Source organism: Python bivittatus, unplaced genomic scaffold (assembly GCF_059951505.1).
Source record: "Python bivittatus isolate LINGU-HERP-01145 unplaced genomic scaffold, Pbiv_v1 ctg000980_np1212, whole genome shotgun sequence".
Classification (NCBI taxonomy): Eukaryota; Metazoa; Chordata; class Lepidosauria; order Squamata; family Pythonidae; genus Python; species Python bivittatus.
In genome coordinates this window covers 8,215,134-8,225,394 of record NW_028277125.1, presented here as the reverse complement: position 1 = coordinate 8,225,394, position 10,261 = coordinate 8,215,134, and the positions used below count along the sequence as shown (strand labels likewise).

Here is a 10,261-nt window from a genome sequence, read left to right as displayed (position 1 = left end):
TAATTTTTAGTAAGTCTTTAAGATGTGAAAAAAAGAAATGCACTCGGTCAAGAAATAAGCTTTTGTATACTTAACATGTTTATCTCAATACAAGCAAAAAATAAATAGTAATAAAAATGGCCAATAGTGACATTTCAGATTTAGAAACCTTTCACTTTACAAAATGTGTAATTCGTTAGGGATGTACAAAACATTCCATATATGAAACTGGCAATTTTGGATGGTCTGTGCCCAGGTTAAAACATTTTAGGCAGGAGACAAGGATCTCTTGACAGATATAGTGGAGATAAGGGGAATGAAGATGCAGGTGGGCTAGATGCATGTTAAGTAGAAAACACTCGCTGCGTCCTACTCACCCTTAAGACATGGCTCCAGATTTTATTTCTGCCAAAACTCATCACCAAATGGGGTTAATTCAGCTGAGCTGGGCAACTATATGCATTTTGTCCACACCCTCAGTATTGGTTAATTGTTTGAGTCTCCCATTCTCTCAGGAAATTCCTTTCTGTATCCAGAACATAACTTGCTTTGCTACAGTGTTGTCATTTTCAACACTAATTTCTCTGAAGTTGTTGTATTTCATTTTCCAGTTTTATTTGGGACATTTGTATAGCCACCCATCTTAAAACCAAATTCTGGGTGGCTTACAACCCAGTATAAACCACATACTCAGTTAAAACAAAACAAATGCAAAAATAGGAAAAACCAGACTGCGACCACACATCCCCGAGGCAACCCCATCGCATTCTCCTCCCACTATGACCTCACCCTATCCCAGCACTCTCCAGAAGGTTAAAAGGGTGGGAGCCTGTCAGATCTCCAGGACGAGAATGTTCCATAGGGCAGGGACCGGAAAAGGCATGCTTCTGAAGGCCAATTTTTTTTTAAAAAATTTAAATATTCATTTAATCAGCTTTAATTTTCAACTTAACTGTACTTCTCAATTCTAAACACAATATGCAATTTTACAAGCCAATAGTTTTTATAGACATCTTTTTGTTAGAATGTAGTGATAAAACCAGGAATACAAACTTAAGAAAAAGGGGCAGTTCATAGCTGAACAGTGGAAGAGGAGAAAATATGAAACAAAATTGGCAACCTCGTCAATGAACTATGCAATCATTCCGCATTTAAGTTTTCCACTGAACTGAACTGCAGCTTCAGGGCTCTTTTGGGTTTTTGAAGCTTGGAGATGGATTCCATGCATTTCTTTTGCCATTCAGGCAAGTCTGCACTAGCACTCAATAGTAACACTAGCCTTGGTCCTTAGCTCTAACTCCAATCAAAACAGCAAGAATCTATTTTTAAATTGAAAAAGCAAAGGATGTCCAAATAGAGTACAGAAGGAAGGAAAAAAACTTAAGCCTCCCAGCATTCTTGGAGTGGATAGGGAGAAGACAAATTTGTAGTTCAGTGGTAAACAACTAGGGCACAATATCAGAAACTCTGGCTTGTCTAATCACAATACTGTTGAAAGAGCATCTTGACATCAACCAGAAAAAGACATTCGCTATTGTAACTATCTGTAGATGATCTATTACAACTGAAGCTTATTGAATTCACCTCATTTGGTAAGTTATACTACTAGCTCCAGTAGCCAGAGAGTAGAATACAAATCAAAAACTTGCTATTCTATGTATGAGGTGTGAATGTTGCACACTTGCAGATGCACATGTCACACCATCTATAAAGATTAAAAGGGAAACCCAGAACTGCATCGCTGATGTCCCAAAAAGCATCCAATTCACCCAATGAAGTGAATATATAATATTTTATTGAACATTCAAACTTCATTAAGACATGTGCAATATGGCAATTTAATGGGTTTAAACCCCAACTAAGACAATAGTAATGATTGCTTGCAGGGTTTAGCAACAGGTTCCAGATCACACTTAACACTAATTAAATACTTTATTCAATAAATACATACCAAACAAAAATGCATTTTTATGTTCTTATAAAAGTTTAGTCATTTTGAAAGGCCTTTCCAATTTAGTCTAATATAGAATTATAACATACAATAAAGGTAGGTATGCTAGTTTAACATAATTGGCTGATTTTATACAGCACTTATACCTTTTAGTCCATAAGTAAATTATTAAATGATAAAGAACATCTAGCACTACCACTTCTACAGAACTAGGAAATAAATTTCTAATAAAGAAAAAATTTACAGACCCCATGACTTTCCACCCAACCCCAACAGTCTAAACCCTAAAGAGGAGAAAGCCAAAGGCTCTCCCCCACAAAAGCTCACGACAAAATGTCGCTTCGCTTATCAAAAATCTGTATTTCTGATCCGTAATGAGCATTGAGACAAGATTCAATGTATCCCCCAAGAAAGAAGCACAATGCACGTTGTGGATCGCCTGGTCAGCAACAGCGAGCACTGCATTCCAAAAACATCTCATCCCAGGGATTAAATGAGGTCAGCCACATTCATTGGCATTTCCTCCACTGTAGTATTGTAGAAAGTCTCAATATCCCGAAGGATCCGCTTGTCCTCCTCAGTGACAAAGTTTATAGCCACACCTTTCCTGCCAAAACGACCACCTCGACCAATCCTGCAAACAAAGCAGAAACACTAATCAAGTCTTTTTTAAATGACAAAACCTGTTTTGGGGTGGGGGAGCCAGAAACTAGTATTGGCAGCCGTTGCCAGATTAATGTTATTACAATTTCATATACTATTTTTTTGTGCCAAGCATTTTAAAAGTAGCATAGCAAATATTGACTAATACCTTGACTATAGAAAGGCTGTCAGTTTTGGCGTAGAATAAGCAAGATACTACGTTCAGCATGACTTCCGAGTAGATTTATCTATCCCACTCCCTCCCCATTCTGGAGAACTTTGGCAAAAAGTTCTCCCACACCATTTCTTCTGAACACGGACAGAGCTTGATGTCAGCCTCCAAATTACCAAGCTTGTTTTAATCGTAAAGACTATCATTCCAATCATAGTTCTTAAAAGCCAAGAGTTAATATTGTATTTTCAAAGACACAAACTTATTCATCAGTGGGAAAACTTATCACCATGTCGGTCAAACAAAACAACTTTTTACAAATTACTTTATTGGGCACACAGTAGATCTACAGGTTGACAAACCCACAACTTCTGCTTCTACCTGGTCAAACCATTAAGAGCTTTTAAGACAAACATAGCTCACAACAGTCATTACAAAAGAAAAGTATATAAATACCAACTCGCTCTTTATGCAAACAGTGTGCCGCTTACGAATCCACGTCCTAAATTACGTCGTCGTTTCTGAGCACCATCTCGTCATCAACTGGGCTAGCGACTCCTGTATTTTTTTGTATCAAGTAATAAGGTACAATTTACTTCATTTACGGACAAAGCCACTAAGATAGACAACAGCTTAGGGAGATAAATTGAAAGTTCTACTAGAAGACACCAGAGAAAGAATCCCACTGTAAGAGGAACCAAAGAGAGCAGCGAAGGCATTGGCACAAAGAAATGTCCAATAAAGCAATATTAAACTAACAACAACTTTATGGAAAGCACAAACCTCTGGAAATGTTTTCCTAATCACAATACACACAATGCAACTTCTTTAAAACATGTTTGCAAACTTCAAGCATCTGCCAAAGAACATTAGTTTGGCAGTCCTTGGTATCTTAATAGCTGATAATTATCGAAAGATCCAATAAACTAAGTTTTCCCACTGTTTTGTTTCATTGGCTAATCAAGAAGCTCTGCCCCTCCCATCCTCATCACACTATGCACACGCGCATACACACACATTATATAATGCAAGAAAGCAAGAGAAATATGAAGATGTGCAGATTCTGAAGGGACTTCAGATTTGAAACTCAAAAATTCAACTAACCTGTGAATATAGTTTTCACGATTGGTTGGCAGATCATAATTTATAACCAACGATACTTGCTGCACATCAATGCCACGAGCCTGTAAACAAAGGCATAGCATCGAATGACATACTTCAAGTCTGCAGATTAAGGCATCTCAATTTTGCTGACCAAGATATAGTAAAGTACTACAGTTATGCAAATCCATAGCACAGCATGGACTTGCTCTTCCAACACCTTGAGAAACTCAGGTTACAATGACCTGCATCAAACAAATCCATTTTGGAGATGCATGATAAGCTCAATGACCAGTGAAACTCACCAGCAAATCAGTAGTAATCAGGACACGGCTTGATCCTGACCTAAACTCTCTCATGATAACATCTCGCTCCTTCTGGTCCATGTCACCATGCTGTATAGATTTTTATAATACAAAGAATGTTAATATTAACTAGCCGCCTTTACTTGCTTAAACTTTTGCTAGTCAATTAAAAAATGAACTTGTTTCAAGTAGTTTAGCAAGTTTTACTGTATTATACTGTGGACTAGACAAGATATCAAATAGATAGGACAGTCAGTAGACACAGGCATAATCCAGTATTTTATTTTTATGAATAGCAGAAGTGTTCACTCACAGAAAGAGGACCAATTCTTAAAACAAATTAAGGATCTACTGGGCCTCTGCTGTGTAACGTTTAACAAGTATGTTTGGAGTAGGCAGAAATACTTTCCCAGCCCTTCAATTCCACCCTATATAAGCTCCGGGAACTGGTATAAGGAGCACTTCCCAGTATTTTGCATTTAAACAGGATCATGCAACCTATCTTTAGATTGACTCTTACCAGAGCAGAAACAGTGAAGTCTCTTGCATGCATTTTCTCTGTAAGCCAATCTACTTTCCTTCTTGTATTGAGGAAAATAACAGCCTGGGTAATAGTCAAGGTTTCATATAAATCACACAGGGTATCCAGCTTCCATTCCTGTGAAGTTAAGGAAGCAATCGTAAGTACACAGGACTGTGCAAAATAAAACTCTAAGCACTCTGTAGTGTTGCACCAAGTCTCCAGACTAGGACACTGGACATTAAGAAAGAGGTCCACCCAAGTCATTTTGACGCAGTGCATTTCTTCTTCTTCCTGTGTGTACCGTGCTAGCATTACCACAAAAGCCAAGGAAATACCCCAACTTGTGCAGTTTTAGCATAGTGCTTGTACAAGAAGTAGCTTCAAACTAGTTCATCTTCCTTACCTCTCTCTCCACGTTAATGTAGAATTGTTTGATACCCTCAAGGGTCAATTCTTCTTTCTTTACTAGAATACGAATAGGGTCTCTCATGAACTTTTTGGTCACTTCTAATACATCCATCGGCATAGTTGCAGACAGCAATACAACCTGGTACAAAAAATTAAGGGATTAGTCTGCTTAAATATAGGACATTATTGTATGAAACCAAGCGTCTTCATCTGCTACGGAATCAAAACAGACAAAGATAGAATAGAGACAATTTTGTTTTATGCAGGGGGAACGACAATACAGCACTTAACAGCTACATTGTAACTTTTCCTGCACTGTTACAGCAGCCAGTTTCAAGACTGCATCAAGTTTGACTTTACCTGAATGTTTGTGCTTAACTTCTGAAAAATTTCATAGATCTGATCCTTAAACCCCCGGCTTAACATTTCATCTGCTTCATCTAAGACAAACATTTTGATCCACTTAGGTGCTACAGAGAAAAAAAATCAGAATCTGATTAAGCATTCTTATAAATAGTACTCTGCATTATTACTTGAGATTTTGCTTATTCTTTAACAAGAAAGCGTGAATTTTTAAACCAATATATCCTACAGAGATTTTAAATTAGAGTTTGATTACTTACACAGATAACGTCTATTTAACATATCAAATACACGTCCTGGAGTTCCCACCACAATGTGGGGAGCCTCTGCTTGGAGCTTCTGCATCTCATTGCGAACATTTGTACCACCAATGCAAGCATGGCAAGTTGCGCCCATATAATCTCCAAGTGCCAAAATAACCTTTTGGATCTGAAACAACATAAATCTCAATTAGTATTTTACTACTGCAGATCTCGTGTTTCCATTGGCATAGTTTCCCAATGGGTGCACAGCATACAAAGTGACAGACGCATCTCATATTTGATGAGCAACCTTTGTTTGAAAAGCTATTTCTACATACAAATACCATGTTTGAAGAAAAGTAATCACAACTGAAATTGCATGAAAAGGGAATCTTGGCTCTCTATAAAGTACACCTAGCTGAGAACCATTGGGCTGATTATACCCCCATGTCAAAAGCAGTAACGGGTACTTCTCTGCAGACAGGCAGAATCAACATACCCTTTTCAGAATTATCAGGTAAGTCTGATCCTCCTTGTTAGATGATAAAACACTAGGTGTGTGTAACTGTTTAAGTCTGAAACATTTCAAGTTCAAAACAAGCCCCTCTAACATCACCAGAAATGTTCTTAACTCAAAACAGCTTATTTTATGCCTTTGAGCACTTCCAAAATGATCTAGACATTATTGTTGAACGTCTCAAACAAGTTCAGGATAGCTATTCTGAACTTGGAGCAGTGTGCAAACTTAAAATGTTTGCACACCTAACTGTAAAATCACAGAGCTATGTTGATATATAATCAACTTATGCAGCTTATATGATCACCGACTTCTAAACAAAAAAGCTGTATTAATGCTCAAAATAACCTTGGACTTGTTGCTTTGTCCTCAAGGAATAACTATAAAAAAACAGTACAAGGCATCTTAGTTGTATGCCAGATGCATCAGGAATGTTTTTCAAAGATACTTTTGGCAATCTCCCCATGAATGTTTGTTGTATTTTGCCCCCTACAAAAAAAAAAAAAAAAGCACAGGATCGCTGTAAAATTGGCCTTTACTTTTATCAAAATTGTCAATGTTGCATGTACCAGAATACAAAATTTAAAGTATAGCACTGCAAAAATGCAGTTCAAAATAGAGATTAAGAGACTGACATACAGCACAAATTGCATGCATAGAGAAAAATAAGCTGATTACATGCACACAGCAGTTTTCATGTTGCACAACTGCATGTGTTATAAGAGTACCTTCTCTCACAGAGCATTTGTTTGTATTTGTATTGTTTTAATAATTTCCACATAGGCTCCTGCACAGGTATTACCACACTTCATTCTAGTATCTGTCTCAGTCACATCTGACCTCTCTCTATATATGTGACAAAAGGTAATGGGACAGAAGCCTGTTTCCAAATTTGTTAACCCAAGGGCAATAAGAAGTCATTTTTTGCATAAACTTGCAAGAAATACTGTCTCTCAGCTGTGACACCTGAAACCTATGCAACATGTAAGCAGCTTTTTAACTACACTATCAATACCTGTTGAGCCAGTTCTCTGGTAGGGGCCAATACTAGTGCTTGGGTCTCCTTGAGATCAATCTCCAACTGTTGCAGGATCGAAATAGCAAATGTGGCTGTCTTGCCAGTACCTGACTGAGCTTGAGCAATCACATCATACCCTAAAAAAAGGATAGATATTTACTGCTCTCACACAACACAGTAAGGATACAATTTAACTGTAGAGTTCCTTTTCAAGTGATCAGAGTTACAAATGTTCTCCATTTTAGGTCAGTCCCGAAAGATGGTATACCATCATCTCACTTCTCAAGGAAATATGTGCTCTATTTCCACCCCAAGGCAGAGAATTTCAGACCAAAACTTTCTTATATCAGCTGTAAATAAATTCTTCACAACTTGCTTACCTTTGATACATGGAATAATAGCACGCTGCTGAATAGCTGAAGGCTTCTCAAAACCATAAGCATAAATTCCTCTCAGAAGGGATTCTTTTAAGTTCATATCATCAAAATTGTCAACAATTTCATTCCAATTGCTCTGCAAGAAGAAATGTAGGTAAATTTTAATATACTTCATCATCTTTCCCCACACGCGTGTAAAGAAACTATCACTAAAATACTAACCTCAATGACACCATCAGGATCCATTCCCTCTGGGCCATGGTCTCTATCAAATAAGAGAAACACGTGCTGTTAACCAGATTTTAAGAGTTCCCAAATTCTTATCAACATAACATATCTGAAGGCTATCAACATGCAATGATTAATTATTCCAAAGATCATTCCTTGTCAACAATGACTGTACCGTTTTACCATTCTGCTAACATTACTCAGTAGCTATACAACACTGCAAATACTATAAAGAAAACCCCCTGGAAATAAGCAATCCCTCCCCAAAAGTTTATCACATTTCTTATCAATCTACCTGTACATTACATTATTTATTAATTATTAATTAATTTATTAATTATTAGTACATTATTTGTGGTGTGTACATTAGAAACGCATAGAGACTTAAAATGTATTTTTAAAATGTACAGATCTCTTCTGAAGGTTTTAGTATGCATTTAATTTATGGACTACCTCTCCAGGTGCCCTCAGAGTACTTTCCCCACCTTATGTTATCCTCACAACTGCAGGCTGCCTATAGGGTAGGCCAGAATGAAAGATAGCAACTGGCTCAGTGGGAACTTCACCTGGCCTTCCCCATCCCAATTCAACTCTTTACTCACTGCATCTCATTGACTAGTAAGGAATGCATGAGTGCCAAACAGTGGCACTATGAAAAGCAGCCTGCATTGAAATATTTAAGCCTCAGCCACCAGCCATCGCTCAGCCTTCTCCTACTTGAGAAAAAAAAGCAAACTTTTATCAAGGGTTCTGCACTGATCTCGAATACCAGTAGTAATACCCTGGGGAAGTCAAGCCTCTGGACCCAGAGTGACTAATGATGGAGCACGTTGCTTTGCTTCTGCCGTAATACTTGGTCTTTATAAGGAATTTGGGTAAATTTTGTTTTGTCCCCAGAAATCTTTAAAGTGTTAAATCTATTTCCATTGCTTTTAAAATCTAATCCTATAAAAGAACACAACACTCTGTCCAATTCCACTAACATTGTTTTTTTCCTTTCCCTCACAAATACATAATATTGCTCAGAGCATGCTGGCTGGGGAATTCTGGGAGCTGAAGTCCACACATCTTAAAGTTGCTGAGGTTGAGGAACACTGGCTTAGGGTCTCTCTCCCCTGAAAGTGCACCTGCAACACCAGTGAGCAGATCAGGCCTACTTATTCCATATGCAGGACTTTGAGACATCTCATACTTGCCCCTCATGCTACTATGAAGATATGAGTTCAGATATAAGGAAGACTTTTGTGAAAAGGACCTATCATCACCTCAGACAAGAGAATGGCAACTGTATACTGTACACACTGTAGCTTTAGCTAAATCAGGTAACGACCTAGCAGATACCTGCATGCAACACATGTATGCTTAATCCTCGGTTAAGTTGGGGGACAGCATGGCGAGTTGGGCAGATCCAGTCAGTTTAGGATTCCACGTGCAAAGACTTGATGCGGTTGCCAAGTTAACACTTTGTACGTGGAACTGACTGGATTGAAGGACGCTGGCTTTAATCCCGCCTGTGTGCCCGAAGAGCTCATGGAAAGATCAGGGATAACAAGCAACCCAACGTGGGAGAACTGGAAGCAGAAAAACCCAATACGCTTGTCTGGCTATTTTGGGAGGGGGGCGAGCTTGTTCTTCACTTTACGGAGAAAATTGGGCAAGCGAGGAAAACGTGTTCTGGGAACGTACCTCCGCGGTATTCCGGGCCTCATCTTCTCCCCACCCCGCCCCGCCAGGTCTGCCGAACTCTCGCGAGAGCTCCACCCCCCCCCCGAACTCGCTTGCGCAAGCCGAGGACACGCCGGTGACGGACGAGGCTGCCGGCGAACGAACGGCCTACCAGCCGCGCCCCTCCCTGTTCTCTCTTCCCGTCTCCCTTCCCTCCCCCGTGGGCGAAAATGGACTCTTCCAAGGCGCCCGCTCGCCGAGGGGCTCTGCGCTCGCCGCTTGGACAAATCCATGTGGCCGCGCGAAAGGAGGACAACAGGCGGCTCTATTGCCCGCTTGAGGCCAACGGTCGGATTGTCCGTCGCCACCCGCGTTTCCGACCACGCCGCTTGAGGCACTGGGGAGGGAGGAGACCTCTCCTCCTCCCAAGGGCAGCAGGAGGAAGCGGGCACCCGCGATCTCGCCGCGAGAAGGGGGCCTTCCCCGCGGCGGCCTTGAAGGGAGTGCGGCGGCCGTCTCCAGGCACCCCCCCCTTGTTGTTCTCATCGCATCACAGCCCGACCAACCCTCGCCCTGAACAACCTTCCCCTAGGCCTCAAAAAACTCCCGCTAGCTTCTGCTCGCCCGCTCCAGAGTACCTGCTGTAATCCGCGGATCCGCCTGACATGTTCCGACCGCTGCCGCTCTCCTCAACTGAAAAGGCAGCGTCTCCGCGGCGCCCGCTTTATATATCCCTCCCCCTGGCCGGATCTACTTTTACTCCCCTTCCT

The 10,261-nt window shown here is 40.2% G+C and overlaps 1 protein-coding gene and 3 non-coding genes across 6 annotated transcripts; all 4 read right to left on the bottom strand.

The window, feature by feature from the left end:
• Nucleotides 1–1,752: 1,752 nt before the first annotated feature.
• On the bottom strand, nucleotides 1,753–10,237 carry EIF4A2 (eukaryotic translation initiation factor 4A2). Of its 3 annotated transcripts, none has more exons than XR_456718.4 (12): nucleotides 10,130–10,237; nucleotides 7,821–7,863; nucleotides 7,602–7,734; nucleotides 7,219–7,358; nucleotides 5,705–5,873; nucleotides 5,442–5,551; nucleotides 5,077–5,220; nucleotides 4,671–4,808; nucleotides 4,151–4,240; nucleotides 3,849–3,928; nucleotides 3,201–3,302; nucleotides 2,424–2,564 (listed from the first exon to the last, which is right to left on the bottom strand). XR_456718.4 is itself a non-coding variant. In XM_007442903.4 (11 exons), the coding sequence occupies exons 1-11, from the start codon at nucleotides 10,156–10,158 to the stop codon at nucleotides 2,420–2,422; spliced, it is 1,221 nt and encodes a 406-aa protein (XP_007442965.1). In that variant the 5' UTR covers nucleotides 10,159–10,236; the 3' UTR covers nucleotides 1,753–2,419. The 3 variants fall into 3 exon arrangements, 1 of the variants encoding a protein (XP_007442965.1); XR_456719.4 differs by having other exon boundaries at nucleotides 3,205–3,302; XM_007442903.4 differs by lacking the exon at nucleotides 3,201–3,302 and having other exon boundaries at nucleotides 1,753–2,564; nucleotides 10,130–10,236.
• Nucleotides 4,874–5,050, bottom strand: LOC112542671 (small nucleolar RNA SNORA81). Its single transcript, XR_003086330.1, has one exon. It is a non-coding gene; the product is annotated as a small nucleolar RNA SNORA81 (small nucleolar RNA).
• LOC112542670 (small nucleolar RNA SNORA63) lies at nucleotides 5,268–5,397 on the bottom strand. The gene has a single exon (XR_003086329.1). It is a non-coding gene; the product is annotated as a small nucleolar RNA SNORA63 (small nucleolar RNA).
• Nucleotides 7,433–7,502, bottom strand: LOC112542672 (small nucleolar RNA SNORD2). The gene has a single exon (XR_003086331.1). It is a non-coding gene; the product is annotated as a small nucleolar RNA SNORD2 (small nucleolar RNA).
• Nucleotides 10,238–10,261: the final 24 nt, after the last annotated feature.

Bases quoted from the DNA above. Each gene is read 5' to 3' on its own strand.
- EIF4A2 (XM_007442903.4), bottom strand. From the start codon at position 10,158: ATGTCAGGCGGATCCGCGGATTACAGCAG. The intron at 5,874-7,218 runs GTATTGATAGTG...ATGTTGTTTCAG, and splicing joins CCAGAGAACTGGCTCAACAG to ATCCAAAAGGTTATTTTGGC. The intron at 2,565-3,848 runs GTTAGTTGAATT...CTTTGTTTGCAG, and splicing joins CGTGAAAACTATATTCACAG to GATTGGTCGAGGTGGTCGTT.